Raw genomic sequence first — 24083 nt, 5'->3', positions numbered from 1 at the left:
TACACAAGGCTGTGGTGTTTTAGTTCACTGGATGATGATTCGGCTTTTACTTACTTAGTAGCTTCTCACATTTTCCTTTAAATTCGGTCTCCACAAAGCGGAATCTAGCTAAAAGAAATCCACTTAACCCTTGTGCTGTCTTGTGGGGTCCAGATGGGTCATCTAGACCCACTAGATAGTGCTCTGAACCTTTTTCCTTCAATGATTTGTGATCTTCACTGGTGTCCATGGATTACATGAAATCTTTCCACCTTTATCCACCTTTGTCATGGTAGGGAGAACACGTCAATGGAAGGGGGGGGGGGGGGTCATCTGGACCCCACAAGATAGCACAAGGGTTAAGTGGCGATGAATTACCCTGGCAAAGTTTCCGCCTGTGGAAATAAAAAACGCCGTGCCCGCGCGCCCCGTCATCAAGTGTGAATTCCCACGGCATGACTGCTCACCGTGCTCATCATTGGAACTCACCGCGTTTACCGATGAATCTGTCTGCGGCATGAAAGTACAACATACCGCAGACACCTCCCCCTACCTGTTGCCAAGGGCTGAGGCTGGGAGGGGCAGACGTGGCGCACAGAGCCTTAACTTTGATAACTACGACAAAAGTGGATTACAAAGCTCTTCCCCATGAAAATAAGCAAAATTAATACTAAATATAACGCCTTCCACCTCCTTAAATTCATTTATTAGAGTAAATTCAACTTAGATTTTACAAGTTACTCCAGTGAGTTACTCACTGACTGCATAGTTTTCCCTCCTGGGATGCTTCTTGACAGACGGGGTTTACTTATCCAAAATTAAGAGGCAAAGGCCAAAACATAGCTATTTCATGTTTTGTCAACATGATTTAAATGTATAAATGTAACACTGCTTGAAATTAAGTGTGATCTTCAAGATTGTAATATGTTTGATACAGATCGCCTCCACATGACTAACATGACGTTAAAATATGTGACATCTGTTTTGAAAAAATGTTGATACTGTTAAAGAGGCAGACGCTTCTGTTCCAATTTCAGCCCATGATCACTTTTTACTCCCACAAAATATTTTCCATAAGCTGCGTAAAGTTCAAAATCATCATTTATAGAGCTATAAAGCCTTTAATCCATTGTTTTCCTGTTTCTCTTTTTTTATTCTGGTATCTTCCGACATTTTTTGTCTCTTAACTTCTACAAGTTTTCATCTATTTCAACCATCCAACTGTTCAAATGTTCAGCTCTTTCGGCTTTTACCAGCTTTGGCTTTTGGTCCTTTAAATCCTTGAACGTTTCAAGATATTCCAGGATTTTATCCTCCATTGTAACACATGGGGAATCCTTGGTGCAGAAGCTCGCTGGTTCGATACTCTGGCATTTTTCACAATCATATCTTTTTTGTTTTTTGCTGTTTTCACTTTATTTATGGTCAACTTTGATCATTTATTTATTTATTTTAGCCAATTATTACCCTTTAAGTTTCATTTTCATTCAGCAATACAGCATTCAACCCTGTATTTTCTTCAGGAAATGCAGCTCCTTCTAGTTTCTGTTTGCCTTTTGATTGAAGAAGTGCTGAACTTTGTGATTTTGTTCATAAAGTTGATTAGTCCGGTTCTGTTCCTGGTCTTGATGTGGTTCTGCAGAACAAAACTCTCAAAACACGATGAACTTATAAACTGTTCACCCGCATCAATACGTAGCATAATTGTAAAGGATTTCATATTCAGTAGAAATACATTTAGTGTGATTAACTTCAACATCTTTATGGCTGAATGCAAAATTGTTCTGCTAGCTACCAGGTCTACAAAACAAATCCCAAATTTATCGTTATCATGATATCCAGCTGTGCAATACGCACATCCCAAAAGACGGCAAACAGCGTAACAAATGGTTACCTTAAATGTGCTAAAACAATCTTATGGCAGCTTGAAGTATTTAACAAATGAAATAAATCCATTTACGCATTGGACCAATCGGATAAAGCCTTTTTAAGTTAGATGCTCACCTCCCATGTAGTTTTATTTGGAATATAATTGAAGGAATGTTGACTCCTTTCTAAATGAAACTGTTGCAGTGAAATGGAAATGATGTTTTTGGATGTTTTAATAATAATAATAAATTGTATTTATAATGCACTTTTCATTATATGAAACTTCAAAATGCTACAAGATATGAATAAAAACTCAATTAAAAAGAAAAAAATGTGCACATTTTGATACAAAACTAACTTAAAACTATAAAAGTAACAACAAGCAAAAAAAAATAAAAACTATCATCAGTCATGGGCTTTTTTTTAAATAGAAATGTCTTTAAAAAGGCTTTAAAGGGGTCCAGGGTCTGTGATGTTCTGAGATGAACAGGATGGGAGTTCAGAGCCTCGGTGCAGCAGAACTAAATGCTCTGTCTCCGTGTCACCGTGCGGAGCCTGGTGGGGGGGGCCTGAAGAGGGAAGCTGCCTGATGAACGGAGGGTACGGGTATGTTTCTGGGGAATGAGGGGTTCCTGGAGGTATGGTGGTCCCTGACCGGTCATGCATTTGTAGGAGATGGTGAGAAGTTTGATGAAACAGGAAGCCAGTGCAGCGATTTCAGGATGGGGGTGATGTGCTCATATTTCCTGACTCCTTTTAGGATTCTGGCTGCACTGTTTTGGATGTACTGAAGACTGTACTGCTATTTGTTCATACATTATATTGTCATCGCAATGTTGATCCCTAATATGGCATGTTGTGAGTTTTTCTCATATCCTGCAGCCCTACCTGCAAGTAAGAATCGGTCCAACTGAGAATTTTCAAAATAACAGCACAGACGACAGATTGTTGCTTGGGTTCCTTTGGAGAACATGAGATCTGTGTTGATCTCTCAAAACAACATGTGTCTGGTGCAGGGAGGCTTGATTGACCAGTGCATTTTATGAAACACAGCTGTCTCCCAGAACACGTCAGAGCTCTGCAAAAGGCAGCGAGTGGAAGGCTGGGGGTTTGTCCGTGGCTTTCTCCTTGGAAAATGTTGAATGGGGTTAGCTCTCTGAAGGCTCGTGGAGGTTTGAGGAGGAGTGCAGTCGACAGGGCAAGGTGACCCACTTTTTTGAAAAGAAAAAAACCCCTCTCCTGTTCTCCATTTTCAAACTAGTTTTTATGTTTTTGCCATTCTGCTTCATCTTCTCTGTCTTTATCTCTCAACACGGATGGTGGTTTTGATCTGAAACACTGCAATGTTTCCTTTTTTTTAATTCAAAAGCTTAATTGAAAGTTTTTTTTCTTTCTGAAAAAACAGAGTTGTTTTGAACTGTTGAAACTCTAATGGCTAAATGCAGACATTTCTGTCATTTCAGCCTTCATTTGTTGTTATGCTGGTTGGCCACTAAGAGGCGCCACGTCATCATGCCATGCAGGCGGCTTCACAGTGGCTCTGCCTTCAGTCCCATCTGCTCTCTGTGAGGGTCTGCAGAAGCAGTGTGATCATTCAAATGCTCTGTTTGTCCCAGAAGACGAAGCTCTGCATCGTTCAGACAGAGATGCTCCTCTTTTTTCAACAAGTTCTGAAGCTCTTTGGATCAGATAGATCAGGGGTTCTCAAAGTTTTTTTTAGCAGAGGGCCAATTTGGGAACTCCACATTAGACTGGGGGCCAATTTTGGTGAAAAACATGGATAAACAAAATGTTGTTTTTGGTAACTTTAAGTGTCATTTATACAGTTAACCAGACCCTCCAGATGTTTCCCAGAGGTTTCTGTCCAGATCTAGTATTTGTATCATTTGACAGACTTATTCCTTATTTCTTTCTTTTGCTCTGGACAAACAATGTCAGCTGCTTTCAGCATTTATTCTTTTACAAACTCCCCGTCACTGAAGGCTTTGCTACACCGGACCGTTTCCAAAGCCACAGCGTAGCTACCAGCTTCAGTCTCAGCGTCACTGGATTTAGACATTTCTGGAAACATCTGCTGTGCAGCACAGCCTCACTGTAGTTCATGGAGCTTATTGTTGTGCTAATCGCCGGTAAATTTGTCATAGTTTCTATGATTTGTAACATAGTGACGCTGTATGTTGAATACTTTGTGCATTGCATCTCTTTTATTGAGGGCCACAAAAATCTCCCCGTGGGCCAGATAGATGGACGGATGGACGGACGGACGGACGGACAGATAGATCAGCATTGCTGCTCCTTCTGCTCATTTGCGTGTCTCTGTTGTTTCATCTAGTGTCAAATTATCTTTCCCAGCATTCATTTGCAGAAGATTCCTGGTCTCCAGGATCCCCAGAGTAAAGATGTTGCCCACATTATTTACTTGGACTCACAACCCGGATGGGCATCTTTTTGACCCAGAATCCTTTTCTCTCTCACAGTCCCAGCAGTCATGGCGAGGCTCTCGGTACCAGAAGGAAGCTGTACAGCGCCGTTCCTGGGAGGCATTTCGTGGTGGTTCGTCCTTACAGCGTCCAGGCTGAGGGGGAGATTAACCTCTACAAGGGAGACAGGGTCAAAGGTGAGGCCGGGAATATCCTCAGTTGGTGCGGCGGTGGGATTATTTGCTTTTTCATCAGTGACAGACTCACAAAAGTCAAAGAGCTCATCTCCACCAATGTGAGTGTCTCTCAACAAATCTGCCACTGAGAACATCTGCAGCGGGTGAGTCTCTGCCCTGAGCTGGGGAGGCAGAACAGCACTCACTCATGTACAGACAACATCCATAGGCATTGTTGTTGGGAAAGAATAAGACGGAAAAGATCTGACATTCACAGTTGTAGATAATCCTGATTCCTCATTCAGGGCTCCAGACGGTACAACACCAGAGTGCAAAAAGATTACAATTCTTTTCTATGAGCAGGTTTGCTCCTTCTCATCAAAAGGAAAAACCTTAACACATTTTTAGTGAATAAAATGAAAGGAAAATATATAAAGAAAAGGATGAATTTTGCTTTAATGCAAATATTTTCTGCATTATATTCAGAGGCGGAGATGCTGGACACGAGGTAAATGAGATGTGCTTGATTTGCAGGAGTGACATCATCATGTCTGGTTTCGATGCCGTCATAATGATCAGAAATGGATTAATGCAGTCGTTTATGGAGTTTCCTGTTGCTGACTGTGAGGATGGCTTCAGGAACGTTGGTTCCTGGGGGGGTCATTTGTGATGGAACAGTTTCTGAAACCAGATGCATGAAAACCAAAGACCTGCCGTTTTAGAGTCACCTGTGACAGAAACAAAAACCAGCAGCAGTCAGACTGCATTTACTTCAAAAATGTGTCTGATGGCTGATAAAAGCTTTGGAATGGTGCCAAACAAAATTAGCAAATGATCTAAAAACGCTGCATAGCGTGCATCAAAGGCATGAACTCATGAGCTACTGAGTCAAATGGTGCTAACTAAAAAGGTAAAGAAAATGCTGAAAGAAGAGCTGAAAGTCTCAGTATAACTAAGAAGAATCTAGATCTTTTGGAAAGAGCCCAGCATCTTTCCTGAAGGTTTGGATGCTTGTCCTGCTAAATCTCTGCAGATGCTTTTCCCTCTCAGACTCTTCGAAGACGTAAAGCTGCGTCCGTTCATTTTAACGTGGCAGCATCCAACTTTTAAACCGTAAAAGTTTAAGCAGGGATGTCCTGGAGGACATGAAGCTTGAAAAGCATCCAGAAGAAGCAGACGCGGGTCGGCAGCACGTTTCAGCCTTTCGCCGTTTTCATGCCGCCAGACGAATGTTTGGACGGGAAACTCTTTGCTTTCACCCTTACAAAACGCAGGTTGATGAACTGAATGTGACATCTTTACGCTTCTGCTGGTCTCACTTTGGCCTCCCTTCTCTCCCCCCCACCACTTTCCCGGCCTCGGGTCCAGTTCTGAGCATCGGAGAGGGGGGCTTCTGGGAGGGCAGCGCCCGCGGCCAGGTTGGCTGGTTCCCAGCCGACTGTGTGGAGGAGATCCAGGCCAAGGCCGCAGACGAGAGGAGCTGTAAGTTCAATCGCCTGGGGGAGCTTGCTAGCTGGAGGCGGGACATTGGTAATGTGGGACTCGGGCTGCTGGCGTTCAGCCGGTTCTGTGCAGACTGAGCAGGAGGGGATGCAACCAGTGAAGCTGGGTTGAAGACACGTGGCTTTCTCCTGCAGCGCCTGTGCTGCATGTGTCCCTGCCCCCCTGTCTGCTTGTCTTCCTGTCTTTTTCCATCTCCCCAGGCTGAGCTGCACAAAGCTAAGTGCTACATTACCCTGCTAACTCAGCTGTGCTCTTATTTCCTCTGGGTGCAGGCTAATGAACACATCACGCCATGCTCCATCCCCCATAAATATCCCATTTTATGCTCATCCTTCCATTGGCTGAAGCTGCTCAGCGAGCGCTGTCAGACAGTCTGCTCCATGTTTCAAAACCGTCTTTCCTTTCCACGGATTTCCTTCTGGCAACTTTTAATGGTTGACATTATGACAGGGCTCAGTGCTGACAGAGTCCGGCTCCCAGCAGCCATCAGTTCTTCCCTCTGCTTTAAGGAGAAAGTCAGGAATGGTTGAGGCAGATGGGCAGAGTCTTGTTCTCCTTTCACTCTGGCGGTTTGCCTTCTTCTGGCTCACTTTGAAGCTTCACCCAAGGCCGTTGGCGCAGGGAGCTTCTCTCACACTGTGCCTCACTCCAACTGCCTCCAGGTCTGCCCCAAAGAAAAGCCTGTCAGAAAATGAGAGCACAGCATGGAGGCCACGGGTCACCTTTGTCTGCCGTCGCTGTGCAGAAGCGAAAGGCCTGTGTGAAGAAAGCCGCCAAATTAAACACACTTTGTTTTTTACATTTGAAATGACCCACATTAAAAAGGAACACCTCTCTACAGTTTTGTTTCTGAGGAAGAAATGTTCTAAAAGTTCACTCGCTGTCCCACTCCCATCGTCTTTTGATGGATTTTCAAAGTGTTTCCAGGGGTCCTTTAATTATGGGGATGCGGTTTTTAGGTAAAATTATAAAAAGCCTGTTCATTAGAAATCTGCCCCTTGGTTGTGGGCGGGACTGTCGGCATAGAGCAACCCCGCCCTCCCTCCCTTTAACCCATCTATTTGCACGTTCTCCTGCTAGCTTACAGCCCCTCCCACCCACAACCAAAAGGCCGTGTTGGCAAAAACATACATTTTGTGCATTTTCCATGTATGTAATTAAGGTCTTTCGTGATTCATGCGTGATATTCATCGTTCATACGTGTTTCTTGCGTTTGTCGATGTGGGCAGATGCCCGTTGAGGGTTTCAGCCGACGCGTCTCGACGTGAATTCTCTGTTGAGCTGTTCAAAAGTTAGGGCCGGTTTGTGACTTATGCAGTTTATGTGTATTTTATTAGGCAGATATTCGTTTGTCTTACATAATTGTGTGTGATTTTTGCAAGATGAACACACAAATTTGTGGCTTTCCACGCCTGTTCCTCGTATCTTTAACATACTTCTCACACGTGTACATCGCTTGCACAGATCACTTTAAAATGATGTAACTGACACATGAATCACCGTTGAATTACATGTAAATACGGCAACGATCAGGCACGGTTCATGCTCGATTGGCGTTTGGTGTGACAGGTATATAAATGGGCCGACCTTTCACCCCTTCAGCTGTCCATGAGTACACGAGTACCAGAAGAGATCGCCGTGAGCCCCTAAAGGCGAGACGTGCTGCTGCATAACTGCTTCGTCTCCAGCAGCTTTATGTCTTCTTTGTGTGGAAAGTAAGGAACTCCTTAATGTGGTCCGGGGAGGGGGCTGTCAGGTGTCCTGCCTTAAATGTTCCCCTGCTTTCAAGCCCGGTCAATTTCACGCCCCCAAGAGTCAAATATCCCGCTGTGATTGGTTGGTTCATCAGCTCCGCGCACAACACTGAAAAAGTGTCATTCATAAAAAACTGGCGGGACCATTAACATTAAACTTTCATAATAAGGCGGGGGCCGCTAAATATCATCTTGGGGGCCGCAAATAGCCCGCGGGCCGCGAGTTTGAGACCCCTGGTCTATGCTATGCTATCGCGGTAGATAATGTACTGCTAATACTACAAATCCCACAATGCTTTGCTAGTATAAATATTGGTATTATAAATATCAATATTCTATAAAACATTGAGTTTCGCCCGTGACTTTACTTCACTGCCCTGTGAATTTGAGTTGGACACCCCTGCTCCAGGTTATCAGCAACGAGAAGGGAATGTGGGGGCGGAGTTGCTCTGTGCCAACAGTCTCCCCCCCCCCCCCCCCCCCCCCCCCCCCCCACAACTCAGAAGTGAATTTTTGAATAAACTCCTGCTGCTCTGCAGGAACTATGTCCTACAAAACGGCAAAAGTTTTTTTTTTAATTTTGGCTGAAAATGACTTTCACAATGTAAAGACCACTGGGACGCCTTTAATATGATCAAATTATTGAAACTTTAAGTGAGTCAATGAATAAAGTTAATAGTATCTCACGTCACGAAGGCTTTAAATGACGTAATTGAATTCATCAGACAACACTAAATCTCTGTTCACTGATCACTTTCCACTGAAGCGCGGCCTCTTTGGCCTTAGACTGTCCGAATAATCCTGCTTTGACTGAACACAGCAATAAAGATGGATGGACCGGTTTCCTCTTTGCTCTCTGTAGCCAAAGTTGTGCCTCCGGGACCCGTCATTAAACCACTTATGTGTTCATCACGGCTTTGTAAATGGAAGCTTCCACTTATGCAGATAATGCAGCTTCATGCAGCCCAGTAGGTGAAGCTTCTTCTCAGCTGCAGGAAGCTTGGGATGCGATTCAGTCTAAGCCTGTTGTTGTAAATGATGTCAAATCCACCTTTTGTTTTCCTTTTCTCCAAATATTACCAGTTTCTAAAATAAAAAAAGCCAGTTATCACTCCTCAGTGAGAGTTCTGGATCCCTCTGTTCCCCAGTTGGTGCAAGTCCAGATGTTTGGGGTTTTGAATTGATGACTCTTTTCATTCTTTAGCGGTTGCTAAAAAGGCTAGAGCTCAAACTGTGGTTTTATCTCAAAATTACGTCCTGTTAGAGTACACCGGCAATATTTGAAACCAATCTGTGGCTGATTGGAGACAGAAACAGGTTTTTATGGATCCAGGCAAAGGCGCAGACTTTCCTATCTTACTGCATCTGTTACCAACTCCTCTATTTCGCCGTCCCAAAGGCCATTGGATAATGTCATCACCTTATTTGCATAACCCTTGTGACGGGTTCTCCCTAACATGACAAAGGTGGATAAAGGTGGAAAGATTTCATGGACACCAGTGAAGATCCCAAATCATTGAAGAAAAAAGGTTCAGAGCACTGTCTAGTGGGTCTAGATGACCCAACTCCCAATGTTAAAGTGCCTAGGATAGCACAAGGGTGAAACGGATTCAGTGTGTAACACAAGAAACAATTTTTTACAGCAATACTATTCATTTTATATGTCCTAAAATGTTGATTTTTGTTGAAGGACCTATATTTGTAGGTAAAATCAAACGTTTTCTGTTGAAGTACATTCCCTTCATTCCGTTAGCAAAATGAAGAGGCTTTGTTAGGAGAGGGCTAATCTAACATCTAGGACTCTGCAATGTCCCCCACAAATGAATGGCTGAGGGGAAAAACTCCAAGCAGAAGCTCTCCCCCATATCTGCAGATTCCAGCCTGTGAGAATAGAGATGAGTGACACATCCAACCCTCTGAGGACAGAGGAGATCACAGAAACAAAGTCAAGCAAAGATGCTTTAATTAGTGTTGTTTTACGCATCAGCCTGAAGTGTCACAGTATTATCTGCTGACTATCTTTATTAACAGTGTGTTCATTCCTATCATTTATCAGGGAAACACAGAGGAGAAATGTTTGTTCTTCACAATCCCTCAAACAAGAAGATCAGCTAGAATAGATGTATAAGTGAATGCATTGGTTCCCAAACTGTGGGGCGCGCCTCGCTGGGGGGGCACAGAGGTATCTCAGGGGGGGCGCGGATCACCTGGTGGGACAATGCTGGTGGGGGGGCGTTTGGTCGTCCGAATTGTTTTCATTAAAAAATGGGCTTCAGGGCGGCAGATCCACAGGTCTTAGGTCACCTACATTAACTAAACCTAACTGTGACATTTGAAGATGTAATTATTCTCGTCAACGGAGGTTTTAACTTCTTAAATGAACGGTGATGCCGCTCGGACGGTGACGCATTTCACACACGCGATCGGTACGGACTGGATACCTACAGCTGCCTTTTTCTGCAACTGTGATCAGATTCGTTAAAGAATGGGGAAAACCAGGGAGAGGCGTCCCACAGTTGGAGAACACACAAAGCGAATGAATGATCCTTTATTTAATTTACTTAAATGTTATAAAGGACCGTTCACTTTGTTCATGTCTTCCCTGTGAGGATTCTTTCTCAAATATTTCCCAGACAACAGAGCTCACCACGACAGATCCACTAACGCAGCAGCAGCTGCTGCCTTGAGCTCTGCTGAGGAGGATCAGTCCATTGAAATCCCTCAGACTCCACCCTGAGGATGCGGTTCACAGAACAGACTCTCCCTGAATTCTGCTGGGTGTGGAGAGGCAGCATCCACTCATGGGCCAGAAGGCTGGGGGCATTCTGCCTCCACTCTCCGTCCTCTCCTTGGGAGATTTTCTGCTGTTGCCACTTTTAAAACAAAGAACAGAGCTGGGCTCAATCCTGAGCAGGACTTGAGAGTTGCAGCAACAAACCTGCAACTGGTTTTGAAAAGATGTGTAGCACAAAGCAGGGGCACTGCAGCCATTAACACAGCTTTGTGTTTCTTTTTGCACATAGGTTCCATGTTATTGTTCTTATAAGTTATAAGTGAATGATCCTTTCATTATTTTAGTCTCTAACAGCGGGAATGTTTAAGATTTTGATATGGTATTAAAGTTTAGCATATTTGGCTCATTTTGTCAACGTTTTTTCATGGTGGTGGTGGTGGTGGTGGTGGTGGTGGTAGTGGGGGGGGGGGGGTGTATTATCGGACCAGTTAAAGAAATAACCAGTTTCATGTGGACATGAAAAGCAGAAAACATTGAGAGCAGTAGTGACTCCTGACAGAAGTGAAGCTGCTGCTGAAGTGGATTTTTCTGCCCGAGCACAGAACCAGCAAAAGAGTTTGGAATTCCTCCCCTGAGGCCGGCAGTGAACGCAGCATGTTGTGATGCTGTGGGTGGAGATAAAGATGGAGGCTTTTGATGCTGTGATTTAACAGCACCCTGAAATTTGAAAATAAAAAAAATTAGAAAGTTGCTGACCTCCTTCAATCCTGTGGAGTTTGTAGTGAGTCCTGTTAAAAAAAAGGTTCCATCAGGCTCAAATGGAGTACAGGAAGAAACATCCAATCCAGACAAAAGAGGAAGACGCGCAAACAATCTATAAAGGCTTAGGAAGAAGAACAGTAGGAGAGACAAAAACGATGTGAGACGAGACCAGGAAGAGGAGGGACAAAGGCAAGAATGGCAAGTCAAGGCAGGAAGGACGGGGAAAGAAAGGAAGAAGGGAGGAGAAGTCAAAAGAGGAAGATACTCACCAAACTACACCAAACTCAGACACTTAAAACTTAAAAACATACAAAAGCTGAAGACTTTTCTATCAAAACTCTTTCAGGTAATTGTCTAGAACGGTCTGGACGATCTCTCCAGGTCTGCTTTCTGATGAAATATATTGTGTTTAAGGTTCTGTCCAATGTTATGGTGGATCCATCCCACAATTGGGGTGTTGTCACGTTTCTGATGGGAAAATGAGACAGATCTGAAGGATCCCAATGAGATGTCTCACAATCAGAGAGCTTAAAAAAGACACTGGATAGACATAATAACGGAGGCACGTCCTGCTCGGACGCCAGCATCTCTTTCTCACATCTGTCCCTCGTGCCTTAAGGTGAGATGCTGCAGGAGGAGGTGAGAAGGAGGAGAGAGAAGGAAACCCGGAGAGGACCACATGTCCAACAGAATCCATTGCCGCTCACGCAACACACACACACACACACAAAACACACGTTTTAGATCCAACCGCTGACGGAGGAAGCACACCTCTCATCACAACACGTAAATGTGAAGACTCTGTGTTCTCGTGCGCTCCCACAAACGTGCACACATGCCTGCTGCATCTCTATTGATCTGTGACCATAGAAACCAGATGGTCGCAGTCAGACAGTAGTTGCTATGGAGTGTGATCATGCTGAGGAGACACCCCTTCTCCCTGTTTTTCCTCCTGTCCTGCAACCAATCCCCCTCTTCTGTCTTCCCTCAGCGATGAGGAAGGAAAAACATGAATCTGTGTCAGACCATCATGCACTTCCAGCTGCATCCTCCTTCAGTCTGATGCCGCAGATACACAACCAGGGAGAGGCAGGAAAAAATGTTCCCGCAAAGATGACGAGATGTAAGCCGGATCAGAGGAGATGGAATTTCTGTGAAAGTGTGACAGCTGGTGTGAGAGAAAATGAGACGGAAGAAAAGAAAGAGGGAGGAGAGAAGAGGGTGCTGGATTAGACAAACGCATGAGGCAGACCAGGAAAAGTCACGTGTTTGTCAGAAACGCACACATTTGTCTCCTGCATCGTTTTCAGGGCTACTCTGTTTAGAAAACTACAATGTGTTAAGCTTCTGCAGTTTTTGAGCTTGTAAACAGAAAACAAAGGCAGAAAAACATGGAATCTTTTTGTCCTTTAACCTCTGAATCTCTCTGTTTTTACTTTATTAATTGCCAAATTCCCAAAATCTCAGATGCTATTTCTTTAAAATAATAGGACTTTTTTCATCATTTGATTTGGACTTCTGTAGTTTTCCCCTTGAAACAGTGACTTTCTGAAGCATAAGAGATTTTCTTTTACACATTTGGTGCCTTTTCATCTTGTTTGCATTACATTTCTTGTGCCTTATCTTTTGAATTTGCTGATTTGAGAAGTTTTCCATAAATTTGCTGTGACTGCTTCCCTGTATTTTGTCCCTTTTGTGCTTAATTCACTCATAGGTCTAGAGAAATGAGCTGAACAGGGGAAAAAAAGCAAACCTCAATCCAGAGTAGTTAGAAATCGCATCTCTTCTTTCAGACTCCCAGATTATCTGCTTCATGTGAAAGGAGCGTTACTTCTGTTAAATATTTGACATCTGGTTGATTTTGTGCCAGTAATATCAACACTTAAATAAACGTGAGTTTTCTTGATTTATTGCTCTAAAACAACAACAGATGCAACCGTGTTTAAATTAAATTTCGCCCTGGTGAATGGAGTCTTGTTATTGAGTGAAACTTTAGAATTGACTCTATAACAGCAACGCAGAAACTGTTCTTTTCTGCAAAACATTTCAGACTATTCCTCAATGAGCCGCCACGCAGCATCATGTTAGGTCAGGGGTCGGCAACCTCTCCCCCTCAAAGGCTACGTTCACATTGGAGCGCTTAATGCTCAATTCAGATTTTTTGAGAAAATCCGATTTTTTTGCAAGGCCGTTCACATTTCCAATTAAATGCGAACTTTTGTGATCTCCTGTGTGACCCAGAAGTGACCCGCATGCGCAGAAGAGTCCTCAACGGTGAACGACGTCACTGTTATTTGTGGAAGTAGCTAACGTTAACAATGGATGTCAACAACAGTGTTGTCAACAGCGGAGCTCTTTTTGCATTAATACATTTATTTTCACGAATAAGCCAGCACAATTACAATCTTCTCATTTTAAGAAGGAATTGGAGCCAGGATCATCTGGACCCACTTTGGTGGAATGGGGATGTGTGTGTGTGTGTAAGAGAGAGCGCGTGTGGCGAGGTAGAGAATGGGGGGGGGTCAGTGTGGGCCCGCTTGTGTGTTACGGAGGAAGGAGAACGGTAATTAAAGAAGGCTCCCCCCAGAATAAATACCATTGACTCTTTATTAACCCACTCTGGAGAATCTGAGGGTCCCAACGGGGAAGTGAACCCCGGGGGAGGATCTTCCTTCTGTCCCCCGCGTTTCTGACTACGGTCGGAAAGGAAAAAAAAGTCATGGCGGGAAAGGTTCAACACCACGCTCGGCCATTTAGCAAGAAATGTTTTCAAAAACCGCCTGGTTGCGATGAGAGCCCTTGAGTTTGGCCTGAATAGAGCTGTCACCCCAAATATGAATCCAATCGGTGACCTGCTTCCCTTCCACTGACTGGTCTCAGCAGCATCGTACGCCATGATTGATGTTTATGTTCTCGTTCCCGCCTACTTCAACGCAGAATGATGACGTTTGTAGCGTATCGATGACGTACGGGTCAGATTCATGTGGCCGTTCAGACGGAGGTCACATTTCAAAAGGTCGGATACGTATCGGATTCAGGACCACATACTCAAGTGGCCTGGGTCACATTTGAAAAGATCGGATCTGTGTCGTTCAGACTGTCATGAAAAGATCAGATACAGGTCGTATAGGGGCACAGATATGTGAGTTAGTTCACACTCAACATGCATCAGTGTTTTCTATTCGAAGGCTGACTGGCTCCTGATAAAAATCACCTCATTTTTCCAGATCTTGTTTGGGGGGCTGAACGCAACTCTGAGACAAATTATGAGTGAATTCAGTCACTTCTGATGGTGAATTGACATAAATGGAAACTGACAGGCGTTTTCTCCTGTGCTTAAATTCCACATAAGACTGAATAAAAACAGATAAAACACAGGGTACGTTGCATGTGAAAACAGGAAGAGTATAGATGAAATCCACCCATAAGCTAATTAACAACAGGAGCCTACTTAGATGCAGCGAGGTTGGAACGAGTGGGTTGTCCTGTTCTTTCTGAAGCAATACGGACATCACAAGCAGGTCGGCCAATGATTGAAGAATCAGCGGTTCGATCCCCACTCCCAGTCATCTTTCATTGTGTCCTAGATCCATTTCGGTGTGGAAAGGTAGGAGAGTTGCCAGGTTTCCTGCCGGAAATGCCACCACCTAGCGGTGAAAAGCAAAGCTCACAATGACTGGTGTTGAACACCACGAGAGGGTTCTGGAAGGAATGTAACAGGCCCAAGCTTGAAGCAAACCCGAAATTTCAATTTATCCCATAGTATTTTTGGCAGAAAAAAATGCAAGATTTAACCCTTGTGCTATCCTAGGCACTTTGACATTGGGAGTGAGATCATCTAGACCCCAAAAGACAGTGCGCTGAACTTTGTCCTTCAATGATTTGTGAACCTCACTGGTGTCCATGGATTACATGAAATCTTTCCACCTTTATCCACCTTTGTCATGGTAGGGAGAACACATCAATGGTCATCAGGAACCCATAGGATAGCACAAGGGTTAAGGTTAAAATAATCAACATATTTTCATGATCATGATAAATGCATTTGCACAACGAAATAACCCTGGAACACAGAATAAGAGGCCAGACAAAGAGAGTGAAAGAGAGATCTTGATGATGCGCATTCGCTTAATTACGCAGAGAAATACTGCAGCCGCGGCGCTGCGAGTTTGCCTTTTCACTTCCCCTGTCTGAAGTTTATCCTTGACTTCCTGCTGCTCCATATCAGGGATACTTAAACAAAATAAATGCCGACTTGCGGAGGGAAGATTACATTCACGACACGTGCGCAGAGCTGCGGGTGGCCGGCGCCCCCCTCTTTCTGCCAGTTGCTGGACCACAGTGTATGTCAATCAACGGTGGGCTGGTGGCTGGTAGGATAGAGGGGGCAGGGTCTACCTGTGTGTGTGTGTGTGTGTGTGTGTGTGTGTGTTGGGGTGTGTGTGTGTGTGTGTGTGTGTGTGCGTTCGGTGAACGTTCTCCCTCTGAGTAAGAAGAAGCTGGATGTGCCTTTCGGTTCGTGCGGTAACGCTTCTGACTTACAGGATTAATAAAGGGCTGTTTGACAACCGCCCGCCTAAGGAACTTCTTTGCAGCCATTACAATATATTTATTAAAAAAGTCAGCAAGAGAGAAGCCCGGCCCGGCCCGACCCGAACGTAATGATTGTCATTTAAGTCCCCGACCCGGTTCTGACTCGGGCTCGGGCTTAGGATCTTACCTCTAAGACACATTACCATCCCTGCCTCCAGTGTGGCACTGCTGGTGTGTGAAGTAAGGGTTAATGGCCAATGAAGTGTGCGGTTATAACTTTTTAACGCACACCGTGGAAGCCTGAACCGTCTGCGAGGTGCGTTAAAAAGTAATAACGCACACTTCGAAGGCCGTTAACCGGCTTATACCATGGTCAGTTACAAAAGCAATACATATTAACCAGGTTTTAGTCCTTAATTCTTGTTTTTTTTTTCCGATTTGGATCGTTTTTCTCACAAAAAGTGGACTATATGTTACGGGATTCGGCGCATCACGTCAGTCCGTGTTGTGCAGCACCACCACTGCAGTCAAGATTCAGCGATATATATATATATATATATATATATATATATATATATATATATATATATATATATATATATATATATATATATATATATATATATATATATATATATATATATATATATATATATATATATGTTGTGAAGGCTCAGCCCATTGTTGATGACATCACAGGAAGTGATGCCGAGTTCCTTTTCTTCTTCGGTGGTTTTTCTGGATTTGTTGAGCTAGTTCCTGTTTCCATGTGCTCTGGACCAGCAGCAGGGAGAGAGACTTAAGTTGCCAAAAAAACCTTGTCTAACACCACAGTTCATTCCAGTTGCTGTATTTCAATATTAAGTAACTGAGAAAACGTAAGTGTTTGAATCCATTGTTTTATATGCTTCGCTCGTTTTTTTCGTGCAGTTATTTTTCTCGGCCGCTAGGTGTCACTGTTGTAACTGTTTCTATGAGGTTTAAAGCAAATCTGATTATATATTTATATATTTTGCCTATTCTGGAGGTTGCCAATTTACCTATCATTTTGCCTATTTGGAGTTTATTTCATAATGACATACTGAGTCAGTTTTCTTGTTTTATGTAATTTATGTATTTACAGCAGGGCTATTTGTGTTATTTATTTAGTGATGAGAGGATTTTTGTTGTTTACAGACTAAATTGGAATATTCAGCAAAGGAATAAATGCAGAACGTCTGACAAGTGGAGTCACCTCTCCTTTTTCCTCCTCCCTGTGTCCTGACCGACACCCCATCTTGTTTACGGTTAAACTCCTAACCCGAATCAGCAATACAGTCCTCCTTCCTCACAGTCCTCCCCAACATTCTGGTCCTTCGAGCCGGATTAACAGTACTCAAGATGGATCTCGCAGAAGAGATGCACCCTGATGTAAGGCCCAAGAGACAGTTTCGACGTCCTGTCAGACTTCAAGATTATGAAGTAGATTATGTGGGATATCAGCCAAGAGATCTACCACAGTGGAGCTCACCACCGCCACTGAGGACTCTCGCCCCCCTGCAAGAGGACCCAGCCCAGATGAGTTTCTTCCAACCACCTCAAGCTCCCTCAGAAAGCTTCATGGAGAATGCTGCTCACTCCGAGACGCCTCAGCTAGCCCCAAGCTGCTTCCAGAGGAGAAATAGGGGATGGGAAACGCTGTCTGCACCCACACGCTCATACCAGGCTGGAGCACACCACGGCCCCCACTTCTCTGCAGAGATCAGAGCTATTCAAGAGGAGAATGCCAAGCTGCTTCAGTCACAACAGTGGATCCAGTCGGGCTTAAAGGACCTGCACGAAGCTCGAAGCGAGATCAAAGAGCTAATCAATGTCGCTCGGACACTGAAATCAGAAATTGCTCAGTCCCACAGTCCAGCTCAACATCTCAGAGTTGAAGTTCCCCAGATATCCTTTCCTAAGCTAGAACCTCAGGAGGAGAGTGATTGGCCTGATCCTCCCCCCTGGCCTGAACCTGAAGAAGACCTGCAGCAGGATATGAAGCAGCTAAAGATTGAAGGGGCAAGTAACCAAGCATATTACTCTTTTAGAGACTCTGATAATTCCCCCCAGTGGCCTCCTCCTCCTCCACCACATATACCACTGGCTGCAGCCTCTGTAAATACAAAGCAGTCATTCTTTCAGCCAACTCAGCCCCCATCTCCAGCTATGAGGGCAGCACCACGCATTCAGCCTGCTAACCCCCACATGCCACCTGCAGTACCTGAACAGCTCTATAGAGGTCCTCAACCTACCATTCCTAAGTTCACAAATCCAGACCCCAGTGAGTTTGCCAGGCTCCGCATAGCCCTAGAGAACCTGCTTCCTGCTAACACCACCGAACTGTTCAGATACCAAGTATTAGTAGACCACCTTAAGCTGGAAGAAGCCAGGCTTATAGCGGATGCTTATCTGAACTCTCCAACCCCCTACACCGACACACTGGCAGCTCTCCATGATAAGTTTGGCCAACCCCATCAACTTGCCCTCAGAAAGATAGCCAGTGTTCTCGATGCACCGGAAGTGAAGCGTGGAGATATTGCTGCATTTCAGAAGTTTGCCCTCCAAATACAGTCTCTGGTGGGGCTGCTGCAAACCTTGGGCCCTGAAGTTGAAGTTGAACTGAACTGTGGATCACACGTTGCACGTCTCCTCAGCAAGCTTCCACCTGAACAGCGTGCTGATTTCCGCAGACACCAGTTTAAGCAGGCAGGAACCAGCCACACCTTAATTGACCTGTCAGAGTGGTTACGCTATGAGTCCTGGTGTCAAGGGTTTGACAACCAAACCACTCCAAAGACTTCCAGAGACAGGCCGAGCATGAAGAACGAGACTCGTACAGCCAAACAAAGTGTGATGGTCCTCCATGGCGCTGGTGAGTCAAAACCAACCTTGTCATCTAAAGCTGGTTACATGAAAGAGAAGTTTAAGAGTAAAGTGTACTGCGCCTATTGTGACAGCGATGAACATTATCTCAGTCAGTGTGGTGAAGTTGCCAAACTCTCCAAAGAGCAGCTAAAAGACTGGATTCAAGTCAATAGGCGTTGCTGGCGTTGTGCACGAACCCACCTTGCTGCTCAGTGCACATTAAAGAAACCTTGCAGCTTGTGCCATGGAAAGCATCTCCTGCCCCTTCATGAGATTAATGCAAAGACTGAAAGAGTTTCTCATGAAGTAGCCAAACAAGAAAGCTGCTTAACCAGCTCTGCCTCCAACACCCTCTACTTAGATCGACCAGGAGCAGGAAGCCGAGTCATGCTGAAGGTGGTTCCCATCCTCATCCATTATGGTGGACGGACCCTGAGCGCATTTGCAATTCTGGATGATGGGTCTGAAAGGTCCATGCTGCTACCAACAGCAGCCAAAGCTCTGGGCATTAAGGGGACACCTGAAGATCTTCCTCTCCGCACAGTCAGACAGGATATTCAGGTCCTGCATGGATATGCTGTGACCTTCCACATCTCCTCAGTGGCTCGGCCTCACACCAGCTACAAGATTGAGGGTGCCTTTACAGCTAACCGTCTCAGCCTAGCCCAGCACACCTATCCCATTGAACGCCTGCAGAAGAAGTTCAGCCACCTACGTGGTCTTCCTATCCCTGCTCTTAGAGATGCAGAACCGTTCCTCCTTATCGGTTCTGACCAGCCTCACCTCATCACACCAATTGAGCCAGTCAGACTCGGTCCCCCCGGCAGCCCAGCAGCAGTTCACACAAGACTAGGGTGGACCCTCCAAGGCCCAGTTCACCTGACGGGGCGGCCTACCAATGCAGTGCAGTGCCTGTTTACCTCATCCCCACCAAAGTTTGAAGAGCTTTACAAGCATGTGGAGAGGCTCTGGCAAATGGACACCGTGCCGTACCGACCTGAAAAGGAAGTTGTTCGCTCCAAACAGGACCAACAGGCTGTGGACATGCTCGAAGCCAATACAATCCGCACAGAGGTGAACGGCATCAACAGATATGCCACCCCATTACTGCGCCACCCAGACATGCCACTGCTAGCTGCACCCAAGGACTCTGTCTTGGCTCTGCTGCGCAGCACAGAGAGACGCCTTCTGAGGAACCCAGAACAAGCTGAGGTGTACAAGAAAGAAATAAAGAAACTCATAGATGCAGGTGCTGTGAAGGAAGTCCCTCAAGAAACCTTTCACCAAGAGGAGTGGTACATTCCCCATCATCTTGTTAGCCACAATGGGAAATCCCGGCTGGTTTTCAACTGCTCTCATGAGTACCATGGACAGTCCCTGAATCAGTTCCTCCTACCGGGCCCCACCCTCGGGGCTTCATTGCTTGGAGTCCTGTTAAGATTTCGAGAGCACCCCATTGCAGTTAGTGGTGACATCAAAGGGATGTTCCACCAGGTCCGCCTCCTTCCTGGCGATCGCCCCCTCCTCAAGTTCCTGTGGCGGGACCTACGAGTGGATGAACCTCCGAGAGTTTTTGAGTGGCAGGTCCTTCCCTTTGGAACAACATGCAGCCCCTGCTGTGCCACTTATGCTCTTCAACGCCTCGTCGCAGATCAGAGCCATCCCATTGAGGACCTGAAGTTTTCAGTGGAAAATTGCTTCTACGTTGATAACTGCTTACAGAGTCTGGACTCATCAGAGGAAGCCAAGTCCCTCGTGGATCGTCTAAGAGCCCTCCTAGCATCAGCAGGCTTTGATTTACGCCAGTGGGCCTGCAACGATGCAAGTGTACTCAGCCACTTACCTCAAGATGCCAGATCTGAGAGCCTGGAGCTGTGGCTCGCACAAGATAAGTCAGATCCACAAGAATCTACCCTTGGCCTCAGTTGGAACTGGGAGACAGACACCCTGGGCTACAAACATAGGTCCGTGACCTATGAGAAACCAACTCTCAGGAACATCTACAAAGTCCTAGCATCACAGTATGATCCCTTAGGTTATCTGTTGCCCTACACCACCCGCGCAAAGCTCATCATTCGGCAGTTATGGGACAAGAAACGTGGTTGGGACGACTCCAACCTGCCCTCAGAACTACTTCAAGCCTGGACCAGTTGGGAGGCAGAGCTTCAGTTTCTACCTCTGCTGTCTCTCCCACGGCCTTATGTGCCTGTAAGTACAACCTCAGGAGAAACCACGCACCAAGTCCACATTTTTGCGGATGCCTCTGAGCAAGCCTACGGAGCAGTGGCCTACCTGCGAACTCAAGACAGCAACGGTGAGGTACACCTGTCCTTCATTCTTGCACGATCACGAGTGGCTCCTAAGCGCGTCCAATCGATTCCCCGTCTGGAACTCTGCGCTGCCCTCACAGCTGCCCAACTAGCTCATGTCCTGGAGAAAGAACTCACCAGGACAGTGAATCAGATGGTGTTATGGTCCGACTCCACAACAGTTTTAACCTGGCTGCAATCACAATCCTGTCGCTATAAGGTCTTTGTCGGAGGAAGAGTAGCCGAGATCCAAGAGCTCACAAAGAATGGTACCTGGCGCTATGTGGATTCAGTCAACAATCCGGCGGATGACCTGACCAGAGGGAAACCCCTAAGAGCCCTCACAGAGCATAATAGGTGGTCACAAGGACCTCCTTTTCTTCTCCAAGACCCAGACACCTGGCCAGAGAGACCTAGCACAGAGCCACAGGAAGACTCTACAGAGCTTCGGAAAACTGCCTACTGTGGTTTAGCAGTTACTTCACCAAGCAGCCAAAATGCTACTGTTTACAAGACCTGGCAGGAGTGCATCGAGGCTAAAGTCCATGCCCTCCATGCATCGAGCCCGTCAGATTCTCCTCCGATCGCCGAAGAGTATCACCAAGCGGAGAAACTTGTCATACAGCAGGCACAACAAGAGTCTTTCCCAGAGGACTACAAACTGTTAGCAGCAGGGAAGTCAGTCTCATCTAGCAGCCGCTTACTTACCCTCTCTCCTGAGCTGGACCAGTCATCAGGCCTAATAAGAGTAGGTGGTCGGCTGCGTCGGTTAGAGGGCCTTAGTGACTTAACGTTGCACCCGATCGTCCTAGATCCGACACATCCAGTTACGCTGCTGCTGATTAAAAGGTACGACCAAGACCTCCACCATCCAGGTCCAGAGCGGGTCTTTGCGGAGTTGCGGAGATCATTCTGGATATTACGTGGCAGGGAGGCCATCCGCAAATACCAACACACCTGTGTGGAATGCCGGCGCTGGAGGGCCAGACCAGCCATCCCTAAAATGGCAGACCTGCCAGCTGCTCGCCTAAGAATATTCAAGCCAGCTTTTTACTCCACTGGTGTGGATTGTTTCGGTCCAATGCTGGTTAAAGTGGCTAGACGCCATGAAAAGCGTTGGGGAATAATCTTCAAGTGTCTGACAACCAGAGCAGTGCACCTGGATCTCCTGAGAAGCATGGACGTGGACGCCTACCTCATGGCCCTAAGAAGATTCATCGCCAGACGTGGGACACCAGCGGAGATTTGGTCTGATCGGGGGACCAACTTCAAAGGTGGAGAACGTGAACTCAAGGAGGCCTTTACAAGCATGGAACCTGCCCTACAGCAACAGCTTGCTCAGCAGAAAATTAGGTTTCACTTCAACCCACCAGCAGCTCCACATTTTGGTGGTGTGTGGGAGCGGGAAATTCGTTCTGTGAAGACGGCCCTATACACATCTGTTGGAGCCCAACCAGTCTACGAGGAAGTGCTTCTCACTGTGCTCTTGGAGGTGGAGATGATCCTTAACTCTAAACCTCTGGGCTACGTCTTTGCGGACGTGGCAGACATTGACCCTGTGACACCTAACAGTCTCCTGATGGGGCGGCCTGACGGATCGCTGCCTCAGGTGGTCTATCCAGACACTGAGATCCTGAGTCAGAGACGTTGGCGGCACTCACAGGTGCTCGCTGACCACTTTTGGGCAAGATTCCTTCGGGAATACCTTCCCACCTTGCAGACCAGGCAGAAATGGCATTCAGCCACCCCAGAACTCTACATGGGTGCAGTGATCATGTTAGTTGATTCTCAGCTGCCCCGAGCTTCCTGGCCCATAGGAAGAGTTAAGATTCATCAGAGTGATGATGGACACATCCGGTCGGCTGATGTTGAGATAAATGGACATGTGTACACCCGACCCGTTGCTCGTTTAGTTTTGTTACCTGCATTGCCATCTGGGGAAGATTAGTTTCAGTTTGCACTTTATGTTTATTTGAAGCAAATGTGCCTTGCACATTTGGGGGCGGCTGTTGTGAAGGCTCAGCCCATTGTTGATGACATCACAGGAAGTGATGCCGAGTTCCTTTTCTTCTTCGGTGGTTTTTCTGGATTTGTTGAGCTAGTTCCTGTTTCCATGTGCTCTGGACCAGCAGCAGAGAGAGAGACTTAAGTTGCCAAAAAAACCTTGTCTAACACCACAGTTCATTCCAGTTGCTGTATTTCAATATTAAGTAACTGAGAAAACGTAAGTGTTTGAATCCATTGTTTTATATGCTTCGCTCGTTTTTTTCGTGCAGTTATTTTTCTCGGCCGCTAGGTGTCACTGTTGTAACTGTTTCTATGAGGTTTAAAGCAAATCTGATTATATATTTATATATTTTGCCTATTCTGGAGGTTGCCAATTTACCTATCATTTTGCCTATTTGGAGTTTATTTCATAATGACATACTGAGTCAGTTTTCTTGTTTTATGTAATTTATGTATTTACAGCAGGGCTATTTGTGTTATTTATTTAGTGATGAGAGGATTTTTGTTGTTTACAGACTAAATTGGAATATTCAGCAAAGGAATAAATGCAGAACGTCTGACAAGTGGAGTCACCTCTCCTTTTTCCTCCTCCCTGTGTCCTGACCGACACCCCATCTTGTTTACGGTTAAACTCCTAACCCGAATCAGCAATACAGTCCTCCTTCCTCACAGTCCTCCCCAACAATATATATGCTGATCGTCCCGATGGGTTGAATAAAGCATCAGTTCAGAGAGAAAGTTCTCTTCTTACCGCTTGTTTTTGTCCAAAGGATGAAGCAAAAGGTTGTTTTAAAGAAGCAGACGCAGTGATACAAAACATTTAAGCTAGCTGACCGAACTTCTTTTTTCACCGTGCGGTTATCAGGTTTTAATGCACACCCAGCAGCCAATCAGAATCGAGTATTCAACCGGACCATGGTATAATGCGTATGAATGTCCCGGTCAGAGGAACCTGTCAGTGGCTGCCAGGGGCTATTGTGGCTACATCTGTAGCTTACCATCAGTATGAACAAGGAGTGAATGAATGGTGGACACATTGTAAGCGCTCTGAGCGTCTGGAAAAGCACAGATAGATCTAATCCAATAATATTATTATTAATTCAAGGCTTACCGTATATAACTCAGTCCTGTAGGGTTAGTTAAAGTGATCC

At 45.6% G+C, this 24083-nt stretch overlaps 1 protein-coding gene across 7 annotated transcripts in view; it reads left to right on the top strand.

The window, feature by feature from the left end:
* The window catches only part of shank2 (SH3 and multiple ankyrin repeat domains 2), a 314619-nt gene that overhangs the window by 204676 nt on the left and 85860 nt on the right, over positions 1–24083 (top strand). For 4 of the 7 annotated variants that reach the window (XM_023950566.1, XM_023950561.1, XM_023950563.1 and 1 more), the window contains exons 13-14: positions 4326–4465; positions 5813–5926. In XM_023950566.1, coding sequence (XP_023806334.1) covers positions 4326–4465; positions 5813–5926 — 254 coding nt within the window. Of the gene's footprint in view, positions 1–4325; positions 4466–5812; positions 5927–16397; positions 23637–24083 lie in introns of those variants that run through there. The other 3 variants (XR_002872449.1, XM_023950549.1, XR_002872450.1) reach the window with 3 other exon arrangements.

This window comes from Oryzias latipes, chromosome 3 (genome assembly GCF_002234675.1).
Source record: "Oryzias latipes chromosome 3, ASM223467v1".
Taxonomy (NCBI): domain Eukaryota; kingdom Metazoa; phylum Chordata; class Actinopteri; order Beloniformes; family Adrianichthyidae; genus Oryzias; species Oryzias latipes.
Note: the sequence above shows the minus strand (reverse complement) of the source record. Positions and strands in the feature narration are given on the sequence as shown.